Source organism: Anabrus simplex, chromosome 5 (assembly GCF_040414725.1).
Source record: "Anabrus simplex isolate iqAnaSimp1 chromosome 5, ASM4041472v1, whole genome shotgun sequence".
Taxonomy (NCBI): Eukaryota; Metazoa; Arthropoda; class Insecta; order Orthoptera; family Tettigoniidae; genus Anabrus; species Anabrus simplex.
Window position 1 is genome coordinate 151052647 of NC_090269.1, and position 19989 is coordinate 151072635.

The window sequence follows — 19989 nt, forward strand, 5'->3', positions numbered from 1 at the left end:
GCTAAGGAGAGTAATTTCTAGGCGTGAACATGGAAAACGACGTAAAACCATCTTCAGAGCTGCCAACAGTGGGGTTCGAACCCACTTTCATCCGGAAGATAGTGGGATCGAATCCCACTGTCGGCAGCCTTGAAGATGGTTTTCCGTGGTTTCCCACTTCTCCTCCAGGAAAATGCCGGGATGGTACCTAACTGAAGGCCACGGCCGCTTCCTTCCCACTCCCAAACCTTCCCTATCCCATCGTCGCCACAAGACATCTGTGTCGGTGCGACATAAAACAAAACCCAAAGTCATACGCTCCAGGACACTGTCCTTGAGGGGGTATAGGTGGGATCCCTCTCTGCGTCCGAGGGAACACCCAACCCTGGAGGGTAAATTGATGGAAGGATGATGATGATGATGATGATGATGATGAGCCATGGAGCCGGATGTACTGTTCCGTAATAAATGAGCTACGAGTATAATTAATGTAAGAACATCGTATATAATACATGTTTACATGCAATGGAATATAATTACCACTTAAACTATTTTACTACCAGTATTAATAATATTGTTAACGCATTTGCAACGGTATAATATATGCCATTATTATTATTATTATTATTATTATTATTATTATTATTATTATTGTACTCCCATAACCACTTCTGTGGTTTTCTGTGACGTTAAGGTGCCGACATTTTTTCCCACAGGAGTTCTTTCATGTGCCGGTACAGTAGCGGCGATTAGGGGGGGGGCGAGAGGGGACAGTCGCCCCCCTACTTTGTGGAGAAAACTGCATTTGTATTCCATTTTAGCTGGATGAAACAAGGAATTATAGGAATTATTAAAACAAGCAATTTGTACAAGCCCTGTTGTCTTATCAGCTAATTATTTGCTTTAATTAATAACGAAATTATTAGCGGAAATACGCAACAAAGTCCTTCACGCGGTTAACCGATTTGTATAGCGCCACAGCGAGTACTGTAGTGGAGACTTTGTATGTGCTGTGAGGAAGGGTACGCGTGCATTCGTTAGTCTGGCAGTCTATTTAGTGCCAGTTAGTTTTTTTTTTAGTTTGTAGTCAAATACTAAATGATTTTAATTATATAATCACGCCGTACGTCTATTTAATTGTAATACATGTGTAATATTGTTCCTCTAGTGAAAGTTTTATTGTATAGTATTGAATCAAAATCTCAAATAAATATTATCAACACAGGTACGTTGGTAGGCTGAGAATCTTTACCTCTCTGTCGAAATTCCATTTAGTAGCTTTTTTTTTCCAGTTTTAATGTATAACGTATATACCCCCCCCCCCCGCTATATCCCACAAACTGGGGTACTTTGTTGTCTTTACATTTTTTGCCCCCCTACTTCTAATTCCCAATCGCCGCTACTGCCGGTATACCTGACCACCTTCAGGTACCGCCGAGCAAAGTCGGAACTGAAACCGCAAGCTTGAGCTCAGAAGGCCAGCGCTCTACAGTCTGAACTACTCAGCCCGGTACAGCATATAACCAGTTTCAATCAGTTCGTACTCTTCAGTAAAAATTGAAATGGCATATGGCTTTTAGTGCTGAGAGTGTCTGAGGACAAGTTCGGCTCACCAGATGCAGGTGCGCGTTGTGATGTGGATGAAATGATGATGAAGACGACACATACACCCAGTTCCAGCGCCAGCGAAATTAGCCAATTAAGGTCAAAATTCCCGAACCTGCCGGGAATCGAACCTGGGACCCCTGTGACCAAAGGCCAGTACGCTAACCATTTAGCCATGGAGCCGTATGTACTGTTCCGTAATAAATGAGCTACGAGTATAATTAATGTAAGAACATCGTATATAATACATGTTTACATGCAATGGAATATAATTACCACTTAAACTATTTTACTACCAGTATTAATAATATTGTTAACGCATTTGCAACGGTATAATATATGCCAATATTCAATCTACACCTATTGCAAACTGAACGTCAGCAGATCAAAATCTGTTATTCATAACGTAACAAATAATGCGGCGATCTTGAAACGACTACATCATTTGAATGACAAATGTAGGGGAACACATGCATCTGTGGAATTAGTACTGAAATCTAAATTGTAATTCCTCCTAAGATCACCGTTGCAACATTGCCCACATCAAAGCATTTGAATTTTCCGCCAGAGAATTCAATCGGAGGACTACCGGAGGTCTCCGGAGGAGCGCTGTAATCGTATTATCCGATTCAATCAACAGGAGGTCCGCCTCCTCTTCACAGCGCTAGTCTGTTCTATTTGTGTTGCGCTATATTTTCTACCGATATTTGTAATAAGAAAGAAGCAATAATGCCATGACAGTCCTCCCAAGCATGGCAGTATTTTACTAGCAGTCCAGGTAGAAAATCCGCTACTTCTAAAATTTGCAATCAAATCTATTGTACAGGTGGAGGAACGTCAAATTTATGGAATCACATAAAACGGGCATATCGTAAGGACATGGTACAAATACAGTTGCACATCGTGAAAGTAATTCCATTCCTACGTATGGATGAGACAGTGCAGGAAAAAATATGTTGCATAGGAGTTTGGCTACTTTTGTATGGGAAGACAAACAGTCACTGAGGGTTGTAGAGGATAGAGCTGTAGCTTAGATAATTTCCAACAGAGCAAAAAAGAACGAGGCCACCATAACTCAATTGGTAGAGCTACCAACGCGAACTCGGGAGGTTGTGGGTTCGGATCCCACTGGTGGCCGGTTGGCCACTTTTTTTCTGTACTTAACATCTCTTCGACACGCACTAGATGTATGCAACATGACCTAATAGGTTGAAAGTCGATTTCGATTACAATACGGTCGTGAAATTTCAATATTCATTGACCCTTAAGTGAACTTGCTCCTGCTTACCTTAGCGTACCTGCTACATCTGTGCCCACATTGGAGGTGTTTTGCATTTGCTGGACAAATTCGTTCGGACCGAAGGTCGTCGCTTTCTGCAAAACGAGCTGAAACTCTGATATTTCTGAATGGAAATTCCTCCTATATAACACCTGTTCCATGCAATACAGAACACTAAGGGTCTGTCTGTGTACAACGTGTGTCTTGATTTTAATGCTTGTCACAAGATGAAGAATTGAGTTCATTTGTATACTTTACTTATTTACATTACTAATGTTATCTTAACTACAGATTTTTCATTTAACTCTTTACCACATAGTTATAAGTTAAATGAAATGTTTGACATTATATGAGTTTAGGCACATTTCAAAGCACTAGATTTCGTTTCGTCAATTATCACATTATGGAATACGGTACGTTTATCCATATGCATTTATATTTATTGTATTTATTCATTTGTATGTTTATTTCTTTACTTTTGTCTACTTGATATGCCTCATATTAAGCACAGGGTTGTAATTACACTGTTTGTTACGTTATATGTTAAATTTATATTACATTATAAAAATTGTGCAAATAACCAATAAAAGATAGTACGGAGCATTGTACCACTGATAATAATTGATAATCTTCTTTATAAATGTAAACTGTAGCTTAGAAGGTCAATATCAATTTTAAATTTACCGCTATAAAGTTGTACTCGGTTCTGTACTCGGTTTAACCGAGTAATGACGTCACAGCACTTGCTCCGAACCGAACCGCTCCGTCCCCACCACTAATAGGTATATCAAAATAAGAGATAGACCTAAATATTGCATTTAAAAAGTACTGAAAAATGTTGATAATTTTGGAAATATTTATATTTCTTTATATTATTATATATATTTTGAAATAGTTGAATATTGTCTTGAATTATTATGTACAATGAATAATTATTGAGTATAAAATTACAATGAAATATTTAGCATTTATTGTAATATAATACTGATTTACACATAAACACATAAACAAACAACTGTGAGGCAATGGAAGCATTTGATTTTGATGATTAAACGTGATTTACAGGCAATGTAACTTTTATTCAGTATCTTTATGAATTCATAAATGTGAACAAAATAAACTTTAACAGTCCTAGATGTCCCCTTGGAATGAACGCTTGGCTCCACAGCGTCTGACTGCATCAATTTTGTCTTCTCTTTTTAAACACCAACTGTAGTCGGCCATTATTGGTCCATCCCACCTCCCCTGGTGCCTTCTTTCTGCCTCCTTGATTTCCTGATGGAACATCTCTCCCATCTCTTCATTAACAGCCCCAAGATTTTCCGGAAATTGATCGAGATGAGAATGAAGGAAGTGCAGTTTCGGACTCATTCTGCACAACTCTTTCATATCACCCAACATCGTTTTCACTATTATTTCGTATTGTTCATCCTTTACATTTCCTAGGAACTTCATTATGACGTCTCTTGTTGAATTCCATGCATCAAGTTCCACGACATTCATCGTCTGTTCAAAGTTTGTGTCTTTCAGAAACTTTCTAATTTGTGGTCCATTAAAACTGCCTTCCTTGACTTTCGCATCAGATAAATGTGGAAATTTGCTTGCAATGTACTTGAAACAGGGGCTACGTTTGTCCAAGGCCTTAACGAACTGCTTCATGATTCCCAGGTTGATGTAGCAGTGGCAAAATATTTTTTATGGGCAAACTAATGAGGCATTTGTAACATTTGTAACAATTTTCACACCAGGTGTCAGAACTTGTCTATTGGGCCAGGAAGGTGTAGACCAGTGTTTGTCCCTAGCTTAACTGTCCCATTCATATAAATAACAAGGGAATTTAGTGCAGCCTGCTTGTTGTCCTAATACAATACCACACAACTTCAAGTCACTACACACATCCCACCGGTGCTCATGATATTTGATTTTATCTAAAACAGTTTGCATTGTGATATACTGTAATTTTCTTTTAGTGAAACCGAATGTGCTACAGGAATCGAAGCTAGAATGTTTCCGTTATGAAGTAGTACAGCCTTTAAGCTCCTGTTGTAGGAATCCACAAACAGCCGATTCGCTGTTATCACAAAGCAGCACTGTGCCGCAATGACACATTTTCAGACAGTAAATGGCAAATAACACAAAGACTAGATGTGATACAATAGAACCAACGACATTTTTGAAATCAGGAGAGTTTATTTAGTTAAAATCATGTATCAAATGCTTTGCCGCAAAAATCATGCTGGGTAGTGTAATTTATGTTTGTTCATTAGGAATGTAGCTTTAAGGGAAAAATTCGTAATTTCATCATAGGCAGTGATCTATTGTTTAATTTGTTTTGAAGTGAATGTCTGGAAAGAAAATAATTTGAAGTAAATAATTGAGAAAAGAAGAGAAGCTAGAAGATCGAGATAAATATGTATAGCTGTATGAGACTCGCCCCTATGTTCTTCGTAAGTTGCACGTACTTGGTATGGATACCAACACCAGACTGATTGTTGAGAGGGGGCAGGGGTATAGCTTATGATGGTAGGGCAGGGATTGGAGGAGAGATGTGTGAGGAGGGGCGGGTGGAGGGCGGGTAGGTAGATTTGAAATGATTAGTGAACTTAACGTGTCTTTTTTCCGTTTGTACTTTTTGTATATAGGAATGATTGTATCGAACAGAATATTAGATTTTTCATTAATTTCATTAATATTATGCTTAGGGTTAAAATACTGTTCTAAATGAATGTACCTAACAGTTCTCCAATATGTTGAGCATGGTGCCCTTCTTATCCACTTTTAATAGGCTTGGATCTTGATCAATTGATGTAAAATTATGTTTTAAGTCTGTCGTGCATTGTGCCATGGCAGAGAAACGATTGTATCTTGAAGCATTGACATGTTCCGTGGATCTTATTGAAAAATTACATCCTGTTTGTCCTGTATATGTACTTTCGAGCTATTGCATTGCAGTTTGTAGACACCTGATTGAGAACACTTAATAGTTTGATTGATGGTATGTGCATTAAAGAAATTGGAAAAAATGTTACCGGTATTATTTGTTTCAAAGCCTATTTGTTGGTTATGTCTCTTGAAAATATTAGTAATTTGGTATGTGTTTATATTATTGAACGTGAAGGAGGAATATGTTCTTTTTGTCTACTGATTCTCTGTTTAAAGTAGAAATTTGACATTTTTTCGTTGTGTTGACGATTTATTGATAAATTGTGCATTACCATATAACCGTTTGATTTAGCTATTGATTGTATAACATTTAGTTCATTTTGAAGGTCTCTTTTAGATAAGGGGATGTTGAATGCTCTATTTACCATACTATAGTATGCTGCTTTTTTTATGAGATTGGGGATGGAGAGAATCATTTTGGATAGTACTGACTGTTTGAGTTGGTTTTCTAAAGATACAATACGATAGTCGGTTGGGATGTCTAGTAATACTTAAATCTAAATAATTTAGATTCTGTTGGGATTCAGATTCCAGTGTAAAATTAATATGCGGACGTAGGGCGTTTAAACTGGATAGGTTATTGGCCGCTTTTCCAAGTTCTTGATTTAATATAGCCAGAACATCGTCCACATAGCGAGCCCAGTAGCAGATATTATTGATTAAGATCTTTGTGTATTCTAAATTATCTAAGTAAATTTCTGCCAATATCCCTGAGACTGGCGATCCCATGGCCAAACCATTCTGTTGGTAAATGGCATTATTAAAACTGAAGTACCGGTAGTTGTTATTTAGAACCATTTTCAGAATGGACACACATTTTTTAGTTTTCGACTATTTCTATCGTGTTCTTAATGGATTTGTTGGCTATAAACCTGTAATTATTCTTTAAAAGCTGTTGTGTATACTTTGAGGTTTTATAAAAAGGGCACGGTCTGTAATTAATGATAGGTCTCATGGGGACGTCACTTTTTAAGAAGAAAGTTAGACCTTTAAGCAATTGTTGTAAGTTTTTCTTTTGAATTCTAGTTGTAGAATCTTTTTTGATAATGGTGAAAGTTTTGTCGAAAAAATGTGTTTGTTTTATTAATGTACGGTATTCCTCTCTACTCATGACGACGATTACGTTACCTTTAACGGCTTTCATTACAATCACGTTGTTTTCTTTAATTTTCTTTTTAAGTTTGAGAATTGGTATTGTGTAGTTTAATAATATTTTTTAATTTCTTCCTAACTTCCAACTTAAACCTCATCTTGTTGATCTCTAGGAAGTTTGGTAATTGCTAATTCTGATTCTGTTACCGTTGCAATGACGTCGTTAAGGTGGGACGCACTTGGTCAGTTGTGTTTTGAGTTCCTACTCAACATTTTGTATTCTTTTCCATTCAGTGTTACGTCGGTTAAGTTAATGATAGGTGGGTGGAAATAGGGATGTACTGAAACACTACCGATAGATGTCTCACGAGCAGTACCCGGTATGCGCTTGTCGATCGTCATTTGTTAGTATGTGTTTATAATGGAAGTTACCTAGTTAAATGATGAAGTTAAAGATTTAATGTATCCTTACGACAGCAAAGACAACAAGAAAATTGTGATGCCTGATTATTGCTGTGTCCCAATGTCCCAAAATCAAGGTCAACCGTATTCATACCATCAATTTACTAAGCAGGATCCATTCCGCAAAAAGTAGTTGCATGCGATTCGTAGACAGGACCTATGAAATAGAAATATGACTCCTAAAATCAAGGCCTGCTCGAAACATTTTACAGTTGAAGATTATGTCATTACTAAATCTAGTAAGTAAGCTAATTAACAGTCCGGACCCGCGGTGTAGGGGCAACGCGTACGCGTGTCACCCGGCGGCTCCGGGTTCGATTTCCGGCCGGGTCAGGGTTTTTAATTGTAATGATTAATATTCCTGGCCTGGGGACTGGGTGTTTGTGACCTCCTTAAATTTCCATGCCTCACACACAACATTCCACGCTACCGCTATTCCAATTACACGCAGGTTCATAACAATATGGTGCCAGTAGGGACAAAGGATCCGCATGGGTCGACGCCCCGAACAAATAGCATTAAAAAAAGAAAAACTAATTACTACTAATTAGTACTAATTCTGAAAAGTTAGTATGACCTATTTCAATAATTTCAGCCTAAAGACGAAGACTTAAGGAGAACGCTGTACCTTCGATATTTTCATGGTGTGGCACTGATACCTTGGAAATAACTCCGAGAGCAAGAAGATACAGAAGTATGAAAACAGCCATAACCTCGTGTGCGGTACGGTACCCTGAATCACACAGTGACCTATAATTTGACACTGGAGCACCATCAATTTCAGACTTCCTGTACACGAAATAATTCATTAATTCCAAATTTGAAATCTTTATATTTGTCTTATGGTCCGAAACAAGATGCTGAAACTCGTGCGCTGCACGGAAATGAAGTTCAGTCGTACTGGATGTAGCCCCAGGCACTGCTGTCACACCTATGTCGTGCCTTATGTACGCCTCTAACCCGCAAAGAAAAGAAAAATTCCGTATTAAGAATGTTTTCAAAATGCTAATTGTACTTAAAGAATTCAATCTTAACAAAAGCGCTAAAAGAAGGAGTTGATGCATTTAATCCTTACCTTTCAACCAACTCTTGCTTTTCCCGGATATTTTTCCGCCTCTTTTCTTCAATTCTGCTTCCAAATCCTCAGTCGTCATTGCACCTATACCATTTCCCGTCTTGTTAAAAACATTAGCAGAATATGGCAACTCCATTTTCATGCATTTAAAGCAAAAGTTTCGTTTCAATAATCACAAATGTAGGAATACTCCATTTAAGTCTCATGTAAAACAATCGAGCAGCGGAAAGCGCATACCGGGTATTACCATTACGCTGCCTAGCGGACAAGTTTTGCGTGATACATCCCTATTATGTATGGTGTCGGTGTCCGAATGTTGCACTTTGACACTACGTTTACGATTGTGGGCTGTATTTTTAGTCTTTGCAATTTATTATCTAAAACATGTTTATGTTTCAGAATAGTTTCTAGTTTCTGGTTGACTATTGTGTGAAAGAAATCCCATTGGGGTCTGGAAAGGTTTTTAGCTATTTCTAAGCGAGTCGCACATAGCTTTTCGTTAAGGTACATTTTCATTTTGTATAAACATTTTATTTCGTTGTTGATCCATATTTTAATGGTTTTAAATTGAATTGTATTTATCTGGTCCGTAGATCTATGTTTTTAGCGTAAATTTCAGAAAATTGGAAGTTAGATTATTGGTTATGCATTGTTTGAGAAAGTTGAGAAAGTTGATATTTTTTCCAATTCTCGCGATCTTAGTTTTTAGGCCTAAATATAAATACGCCTTTTTTTCTTGCCTGGTTGACTTTCAAATAATAAGTTATGGACTTCATTATGGTCCGTATTGACATTTGGTCAGTATCAAAGGGTAGGAATGGTCCACCTATTCAATACCATTAGAATGTACAGTATATTACCTTATAAAACTGGGACTAGTTTCGACCCCATACCAAATTACTAATATTCTCAAGAAACATAACCAACAAATAGCCTTTAAAACAAATAATAACAATGTTTCCAATTTTTAATACACGTAGTATCAATCAGACTAATAAGTTTTCTCAATCAGGCGTCTACAAACTGCAATGTAATAACTGTGAAAATACATATACATGACAAACAGGACGTAATGTTTCAATAAGATACATGAAACATGTCAAAGTTTCAAGATACAATCGTTTCTCTGCCATGGCACAACACATGACAGACTTAAACATAATTTTACCTCAATTGACCAAGATCTAAGCATATTAAAAGCGGTTAAGAAGGGCACCATGCTCAACATATTGGAGAACTGTTAGGTACATTCAATTATAACGGTATTTTAACCCTAGGCATAATATTAATGAAATAAATGAAAAATCTAATATTCTGTTTGACATAATCATTCATATTGCGCCATCCCCGCGTCCAGGTCAAGCCGCATAAGATCCAGACTAGCTCAATGTGACATCAATTTCCAATTGGGTTCAAAATTTCGGGTCATAGGTTCGGTATCGAGAGCGGAGCATCGGGTGATACTGTCGGATAAACACAACCCACGTAATGGAGGTCTCATATATACGCGATCCGGATCGTTTCCGCAGTGTTTCATGTAATTCTAAACCAACATTCACTTAAAACTATGGTACTTATCCTAAAAATGTCACTGAAAGAATATATAAGTTTTATAATACTAATTTATTAAATAAAAGAAAATCTTGAAAAAATGATTGAACTATCTTGATATCAATTAAAGAAAAATATAATCAACTAACTTTGTATTTCATCTATCATTTGCCAAATATTTTTAAAATAGAGGCCTCCAAATAAATTGAACAAGAAACATGTTCACAATATTTACAAGTCTCGATTGGGAGCTAGAAAATGTCTCCTACGCAAATTATTTACATGTGAATTAATTATAAACAAAATAAAAATCACGTTTCCCTCTTTCATAAATCATTACATAATCTGATTTTTAAAATTTTCACTTGATTTACACATGTATGATCTAATCGACTCACAGCGAGTTAATTTTAGTTGCCAGTAGCTGTTCATATTCCATTATCAGCACTATTGTTTGTCAGAAGAAAGTATTTTTTCCATCATTTCAAAGTTCTAAAAATAATCGAAATGTCATTACTAATATTTACTCAAGTTGTTCATTAAAAATAAATATTAATTTCAAGAATTAATTTAAGTGCCAACACACTAATTATATATGATCTGTCATCGGGCTATTATTCACATCTGACAACTATTCAATGAAATTCTTCTAGATGGTAAGTAATCTAGCTTGTACGAAGACTCTATCAGTCACCATCAACTTTTTAATTACAGAAAATATTACCAGTGATTTCATTCAATGTATATAAATAAACTCCTTAACTTTTCTTGCTTGAATGAAAATATTTGCGGTTAGAATTTCGTATAGATTTAGGCTACATGGATTTATTTTTTATGACCTGTAGGTAGTTGTTTACATAGGCATGCCGTATAGATCGTAACTGGTACTATACACGGCTTGTTGAAGAAATATCACACCTTAGAGAACCACATATAACTCTCCTCTCTCTTAAAATTGCGTCAACTGAACTAATATCGTTGCTAAAATCATCTATCTCTTCATTCTCGATGAAACAATAATCATCCCCAATATTACTCTTAATAATATCCTACCATTCTTCACATATAAATCATCTATCTCATATTTAACATCTCATTTCTCACTCTATTCTTTACATTAAGCATAATAATTCACCTAAACTTGATGCATGTTACTATCTCACCATTAACCATTCACCTAATAATTCCATTCCGTTCTCAATTTTCTTCAAATTCCATCAATTATCTTTGTATGTCTTCCTATGATGTTACCACAGTCTAATATAAACAGTCGCGAAGCTCTAATAAGAGGAAGGTTCATCCACTTGATAGCTGGAGCGACACTAGCACCTCTAGCGGCGAGATAGAGGCAACTTGCTAGCAAACAACAGGGCACGTATTACCACTACAGTCTAAAATGGCCATAACTTCTGAACCATTCATGCAAATAATGTCCTCACAAGGTTATTGTAATCAGTGGCGTATGCTCGGATCAAGCCGTGGGCTACCACTAGGCTTAGGTTACCCCTTTCCGATTGTTGGTTTAGTGAACTTCAAGCCTTAAGAGTTTAGAGCTGCAGCCAAAAGCCAACAAGGAACCCTGCTGTGTTCTGAAGGATGCTTCACAAGCTACTGCCCTGGCCTCTGTTACTGCCAAGCCTAAAGTTTAGCAAATTAAAGTCCGCCTTTTTGGCTGAATGAATAGAATGCTTGCCTTTGGCCCGATGGCCCCGGATCAATTTTCAGAATCAACCCCCTCGTACTGTTAATTCACCTGGCTAGGGGACTGGGTGTTTATGACGTCTTCGCCATTCGTTTTATCGTCATTAGGTCACCACCAAGCCTATACAGATGCCATGCACCATTATTATTATTATTATTATTATTATTATTATTATTATTATTATTATTATTATATTATTATTATTATTATTATTATTATTAAATACAAATGTTGAATTTTACAGTGGTTGTACCCATCGTTCACTGGTTAATTAGCTTCCTCGGAAGATCAGTGGTTGTGTCCGACTCATGATCACGGGTTCGATTCCAACCAACAAAAGAGAACCTGAAATATTGCATTCCATTTTAGCAGATCTACCTATAAAAAGAAAACTACATTGCCCGTACAACAGCAGCCCTGCAGTGTCTTCCTACAAGGATGTAGAAGTAAACGGAAGTGGGATACCAGTACTCTGTTATCTATAAGGTGAGAAAGTATATACGATGAGTAACGCATGGTTGATAGCAGTGGCGATCTGACGGACCGAAGCCTACACACCTAACTCTCCCGGTTTTCGATCCTATCCGATATACAGCAGGCAGTGAGTAGAGGGAAGATGCACGAGAGCCTGGACTGCGATATCAGTCTCCGATGCCTACAACTCTCAGAAATACGTGCGACGGTTTTTCTTACTGCTTTCAAGTTTTGAAAATGGAACAATGTGTCAGATGCTTACATTATAATGTGCTTTAGACTTCTATCATTCTCAGCTGAGGTTTGGGCTTCACCGATAGCCTTGGTAGCCCTCAGCATACGCCACTGTGTAGTACACATTTAACATCCGTGTATATAGTTACTCTCTTATAAGAATTGTACTTGGAGTAAATAAGAGCCTGTCTAATCGCAAATAATTCCACAGAAAATATGGAGAAATTGTTTGGTAAATGAAACGTTTGAACTGTATTGAAATTGGAAATAAGGAATGCCGTTCCGACGCCTTGCCCGGAATTGGATCCGTCAGTATAAATGCTTGTCTCAATATCAGAGAAAGAAATATTTAATCTTTTTCACTCAGATGGGCGACAAAAAGAATTTTGTACTGATGGCAAAAATTCGTTACAGAGGATGGTATGATATTGGGTTAGAAAAGTAGATAATTATAAGGAAAGGAATACATGGGAAGTTCAGGCGAACATAAAATCGTATCGCTCCGTGTGCTCAACATTTTGTATGCTTGATACACAGACATGTAGATATAGACTGGCAATAAGCAACAGGATTCTGAAGCCGGAAGCGTGGAACCGCGGCCATCTTACGTCGCTACACTATCCCGATGCATTAATGTAAAATAGTGGCCGAAACGGGAATATTGGACAGAAAATAATTACAATAATTAAAAGCACATCAAAATAATAACAACACTGATTAATTAGACCTATTATGTCCTTCAACACTGGTATATCAATTTACAAATGCTTAAAAATAGCCAACCTGTTTCGGATCGATCTATGGTCGAATCTGTTTCCATTTAACTCTCTTACAGCACGATTCACACGTATTTTCAGGTTTGTTTGTTTGTCCAACCCATGTCCCTTTTCTATGCAGGGCCAGGTATGAAGTGAGATGAACCTGTCGTGGCGAGTTTTTATGACCGGATGCCCTTCCTGACGTCAACGTCATCAGAGGAGTTAATGAGGCGAAATTAATGGCGTGCTATATGGTAGTAGGAAGGGAGAGGGTGAAATCCGATGCCGGCACATAGCCTACTCCTCTCAAATAGCACCAAGAAATCTGCTCAAGGCTAAACGTCTCCATCCGATGGACGAATCACCATCAACAGCGTCATATGCCCTCACTCCATATGAGCACTGCGGAGAGGTTTGGAATTTAATTCAGGCTTCTGGCACACAATCTATTGATTAGAAATGGTATACCACCACCTCCCCTACCTTGCGGGCTAACATTCTGATGGTGGATTCTTTTTTTCGACCAATGGGACTCGAACCGGCTAACCACGGTGTCAGACTGTTTAGACTTGAAACCCACCAGGCAGGCTCTCACACATATTTTCAGGCACAGTAACGAAATTACCCTAATAAGGTGATAAACGTGCGTGTCCTTTGAGTTTAGATCTAAAGCACGTTAGCTTAAACTAGAAAAAAAGTTTCATACAACTGAGCTGTGACTTCATTAGGTGTGTTCCCTTTCATGACTGAGCTTAAGCGATTACATGTGTGTTCTCTCTGAAATACATCTCAGTAAGTTTGCACACATGAACATCTTTCGTAGGAACATGCAGATTACCTCCATTCTTCAAAGAAATGAATGGATAAGAATTGTCGAATAATAATGTTTTGATGTTCAGTTTACGTCACGCTAACTGCTTTTTAGCTTTTCGGAGGCGCCGAGGCGCCGGAATTCTGTCCCGCAGTTCTTTTACGTGCCAGTAAATCTACCGACACGAGGCTGACGTACCTGAATACTTTCAAATACCACCGGAATGTGCCAGGATCGAACCTGCCAAGTTGGGGTCAGAAGGCCAGCGCTACAACCTGAATCACTCAGCCAATCTAAGGATTTTCTTTTTGTACAATAGTTTCATTGCAAGAATCACAATGCAGATAATTGACTAACATCTTTACCATAAATCCGGAGATATATTCAATAATATTCTGTGATCATAAACCTAACATCTATTTCGATCGATGCAAGCTTACCAATCATTCCACTCTAATTTTAACAGTAATTTTGATATCCTTATAATATATCTTTAAAGAACAGAAGAGATCGAGAGCACTACTATTAAATTACTAACACCACAAAAAACTTAAATTTTTTTTGATTTGTTGTACCCAACTGCGGAGCGCGTTTGAACTTATTTTGCACAATGTTTCTTCTTCTTATCTTCCCAATATCTCTTCATTTTTTCACTGTGTTCCTTTCTGCGTGTTTCTGTCCAGCCTGTATTTTTTGCTTGTTGGTTTCTCTGCAAATTTATGTTTGTTTACTAAGCTTTTAAATTTAATTCTATCTTGAATGGTTTCGTCCTCAATACCCATTTCTTGTAGATCTTCATGAATTTCTGCTAAACAATTGTTGCGGATTTTCAGGGTTAGAGCTAGATTTAGAATTTTCTTTGTCAGCCCGTTGTTATCCATTCTGTGTAGGTGTCCGTAGAATTTTAGTCGTCTCATTATTATTATTATTATTATTATTATTATTATTATTATTATTATTATTATTATTATTATTGGGCCCTAACCGCATTTCATCACAAAGGGCTATCGTCAACAAATATACACCGGAAGTGAATTAAGCATCTTTAATAGTGAATTTAATTGCATTAATAAGAAGGCAATAGATGTACATGAGCACATGTAAGCCACTTACCGGTGTATTGAAACTCCTATTCCTTCCTTATTCTTTCTTCGTAAATAGGAAAAGCCACAACCAAACACTACGCGGGTATTCACCATTCTGCCACACAGTAGTTTGCCGAAGCATTCGTGTGAAATGTGCATAAAAACAACATAAAACAAAACTGCACGTAAAACAGTAACATGCATGTTTACAGTGGCTCTGTAGTGAGGTATGATGGCGGCGACTGCAAGTTCCCGGCTTCACTTGCACCAATGCTACAAGATAGGGCGCTGTCAGTCTATTTACTATATATCTGTGGCTTAATATATGGCAGGAGTTCGTTCACCGGTTCACCTGAGCGAAGAAAGTTGACTAACGCTGCTCGAAAATGGTCTGTTGCCATGGGAACGATAACAGCGATGCCACATTTAAGGATACTACCTCGCGTAGGTTGACTTGCTCTCGGTCACTTTTGTGATATTATTCGGAGTACTACTACTACTACTCTGTTAGTTGTTGGTTGTTACTGCTTTATGTATTTAGTTTTTGTTTTTTGAAACAATCCATTCTTCCACATAGAATGAAAATAAAACTTAATCAAACTCTCATTTTTCCAATAATTTATTACTGTGATGTCGTATTAACCGATGCAACTATCGATGATCATTGAATCTAAACGCCAAATACAAATTACAAAGTGGCATGAATGGTGAAGCTGTGGTTAAAATACTAATGGAATAAAATAAAAATTGTTGCACAAGAACTTTCAGGCAGCATAGATAATAATTTCATAAAATATTGAATACCTCAGAAAGGTTTTCAACATTTTGCAAGTACAGTTAACTCTAGATTTAACGCACTATGAGGATTTAAGGGTTGTCTGTAGAATTGTAAATCTTAAGGAATTGCAGTGAAAATATTAATATACTTTATTGAGAACAACTTTATACAGTATACATAACACTTTACGGTGGAGTCAGTTAACTAAAGGCATGACGTTCCCGTTGCTTTCTACTTGTATACTGTTTCTTGATAAAAATTGCTGAAAAAGTTCATAAGAAGCAATCGGATGGGCTTGTGTCGTCTAATCCCGATAGTTTTGGATGAGCTGAAACTGCTTCTTCATCATCTTCTTCTTGTTTGTCATAGTCAGTTTTCCAATTGCCTCGTAGTACATCTTCAACAGTCTCCTTCTGCCTTAGCATGGAGCACCTCGTTGATGTGTAGCCATTGTTCAATGCCATTCTCAATGTTCACCAGCTTGATTCAAAGCTCCATGAAAGTTACAGGTTTCAAAAGTTCTTAATCGTTCTAGTTAATTTCAATTCATTATTATTATTTTTTAAATATGTTCTTGATCTGCGTTTATTTGTCGAAATATGTCCGTTAAATCCCAAGTCCATTGAATCTAGAGTTAATTGCATTCTCTGATAGCACTAAGTGATAACATTTTGGTACTGATGAGACGAATTGTTTCTAACCTTCACATTTCAATCACAGCTAACATTAATTCTCTACATACCCGTGAAAGATTTCTTCAACTCTCCTTCCTCTTCATCATGCATTTGATGAAGGTAGGCATCAATGAAGTCCCTTATGTTACGGCAACTATGTGTCTGCTCGTGTTTCTCTATAATTTCCTGGAAGAGGACAAATATTACTTTCTTAATGCAGCACTAACGGATGTAGGTTTCTGGTGGTAGTGGGATAGGGAAGGTTCCTTTCATAAGGTGCCGCATGTCAGTCCAGTGCTGCATGGGTAGTGTCTTGTGAGACTGACTGATATTGATAAGGAGAGATGTCTCCGGTGGTGTGGTGGTGATTATTATTTCAAGAGGAAGTACAATTATGTAGCCATCCTCTATATAACACTAATCAGAGAGAAAACTGGAAGGGATCCGACGAAAAATGAAGACATCGACTAAAGAAAGATAAGGGCCACGAAGGGTGTGAAAATGAAAGACTCCCTAGGCCTCGGGAACCTACTACCGTCGGGGTCGGAAAAGAACGAGAGTTGACCAACGGAGGTCGGACAGGATAGATGAAAGTGGGGAGCCTGATACAAGTAAGCGGAAGCAACGTCAGGACTCAGCTAAGGGCCCCGTGGTCCCCACCCCCACACTCCTAAGTTGAGAGCCCGTGGGGCCCCTTTAGTCGTCTCTTACGACATGAAAGGGAAACCTTGGGTGTTATTTTACCGCCCCCACCCACATTTCTGCCTGTACCAATCACATATATTAAAATATAGGATATCTTATCCTGCTCACAGAGAAAATCTTAGTTCCCGTCATTGAGACTGGACTTCACCGGGCGAGTTGGCCGTGCGGTTAGGGGCGCGCAGCTGTGAACTGGCATCCGGGAAGTATGGGTTCGAATCCCACTGTTGGCAGCCCTGAAGACGCTTTCCCGTGGTTTCCCCATTTTCACACCAGGAAAATGCTGGGACTGTACCTTAATTAAGGCCACGGCCGCTTCCGTCCCATTCCCAGGCCTTTCCTATCCCATCGTCGCCATAAGACCTAACTGTGTCGGTGCGACGTAAAGCAAATTCTAAAAAAGAGACTGTACTTGCTAATTGTAAAGCTGAGAAGTGCAAGCAATACAAAATCTCAATGAGAACTGGGTAATGTAGGAAGCATAGTACGAATAAAGGTGGCTACTAGTATCACTACTTAGACAGTTCCTCCAGGTGACCGTCTGTCAATACAGGATGTATCAAAACTATACCAACAAAAAATTCATGGATGCTCTTCGTGTTATGTTAAGAATGACGGTGCAATCGGATTGACGCAGAACTTTTTTTCTTTTCGAGAAAATGAGGTTTCTTTGTTGCTTTCGGGCGCGCGATTCAAACTGATAAATTTACTATGCCAGAGCACAAGCCGCTGCTGTGCTTCAGGGAATAGAAGGGAAGGATGGAGTAGTGGGGTGTATGATGGGGACAGAGTTAATGCTCCGTGCGTATGCACAAGTTTGTCCTTGTCTCTTACAGGCAATATCCACAGTTCGTTTATTAAACAGCCGTAAATGCACACACAGTACAAGAACACATTGTAATTAAGACACACGTGTCAGTCAAGGAATATACCACATGGTTTCCCCTCTCGCCTGCTGGCCACAGTAACGACCTTTAATATTTAATATGCTCAAAGATGCAACGCTGCTGCTCCATGATTTGTGTATTCCTTCACTCATAACATTGTAAATGGAATGAAATACTACTTCGACGCACAGTTCTCAAAGGTGACCATTGGTATTCATGATGTGTAGTGTGTCGCGAACGACCTAGATAACTGCCTGTATTATTGGTACAAGTTCATTTTATCTTTCTACGAGGTTCGCATAGTAGTCAATTTCTGCAAAACAAACTGTATATTTCCTCCAGGGGCTGAGAAGTGACTACGTGAAACGAACGAGAAACGTGTGCATTTGCACCTAGCATTCCCTCTGTCTCGTACTTCCCACTTCCCCACCTTTCCTTCCTCTCACGCACAGCAACGGCAGCGGCTGGCTCTCCTGCATAGCAATTGTCAATTTGAATCGCGCGCCCCGAAGTAATAAAGTGACCACATTTTCTTCGCCAATCCGACTGCATCATCGTTCTTAACACGAAGAGCATCCCTGATTTTTTTGTTGGTATAGTTTTGATACAACCTGTATATGGCAGATATCAAGTGCTTGTGCAATAATAATGTCCGGAAATTCTAGGTAGAAGGGTCTAACCCACGCCTGGCCAAATAAGCGGTTCTGCCTTGCGCACCGAGCGCAGCAGCACAGTCTCCTTGTCAGTCTGTCTCTTCCTTAAGAGGTTTCAAGACTGACACTGATTTAGTTATCACAATGTTTCCCATTACTTCCACCTTGAGCTGATAGATCTGCAGTGCATCACCCAACACATTTCTGCAATCCCAAACGGTGTACGATTTTATAAAATACTTCCTCAGCAGCAACATCGTCGACTGCAGGAGTCAGTACGCCTTTCATGTTATAAAGAAAGATTAAGGATAATTATAAATTTCAAAATTATGGGGGCATGGCTGACAGAAGTGGCTTAGCTGCTGGATTTTCATCTGGATGGCTGAGACTCGAAACCCGGTTGAAATCGGGTAGGAATTTTGACCTGAAAAGTCTCATGGTGTCAGGAAGGGCATCTGGCCTTACACCTCAGCCCAAACCCAAAACTGGGATATGTTGAATAACGTTTTATAATTTTCAAAATTCTGTGAAATATGGTTAATTAAAAATCCATTTTTAAACGATCCTGTGTTTAAAAACCAAATATATTTGTTGCTTTTAAAACAGATGGAAATTCTGAGAATTACATTCAGCAGTGAATATTAGCATAAAAAGTTTTCAGTTACTGTCTTTGCATTCATATTTATTTTTCGCCACACCCTGACGCGCGAGTTGGCCGTGCGGTTACAGGCGCGCGGCTGTGAGCTTGCATCCGGGAGAAAGTGGATTCGAATCCCACTGTCGGCAGCCCTGAAGATGGTTTTCCGCGGGAGTGTCCACTTTCACACCAGGCAAATGCTGGGACTGTACCTTACCTAACGCCTCGGCCGCTTCCTTCCAACTCCTAGGCCTTTCCTATCCCATCATCGCCATAAGACCTACCTGTGTCGGTGCGAAGTAAAGCCACTAGCAAAATAAAACCACCCTGACGCCCAATAAATTAACATAGGAAGAGTCAAAATTACTTTCGTTACCTGAGGACTCTCAATAACATCACTCTTGAATCCACAATACTCTAAATCACATTCTTCATCATTCACCATCCCAAAAGAAGAGCAAAATTGATTGATGAAATGTAAGTGAAAAATGTTCGTAATTTCCTGTCAGCTGGCGCATTGCCACGTAACAGTGGTTGGCACCTTCACAGTGTGATAGGAATTTGTCTGATCATTGAAAAAATTAAAAGTTAAGTTATATGCTATCTTG

At 38.4% G+C, this 19989-nt stretch overlaps 1 protein-coding gene across 2 annotated transcripts in view; it reads right to left on the reverse strand.

The window, feature by feature from the left end:
- The window catches only part of LOC136874717 (probable cytochrome P450 305a1), a 221527-nt gene that overhangs the window by 60733 nt on the left and 140805 nt on the right, over positions 1-19989 (reverse strand). For both annotated transcript variants that reach the window (XM_067148370.2, XM_067148371.2), the window contains one exon: positions 16571-16688. In XM_067148370.2, the coding sequence (XP_067004471.1) occupies positions 16571-16688 (118 nt within the window). The remainder of the gene's footprint in view (positions 1-16570; positions 16689-19989) is intronic.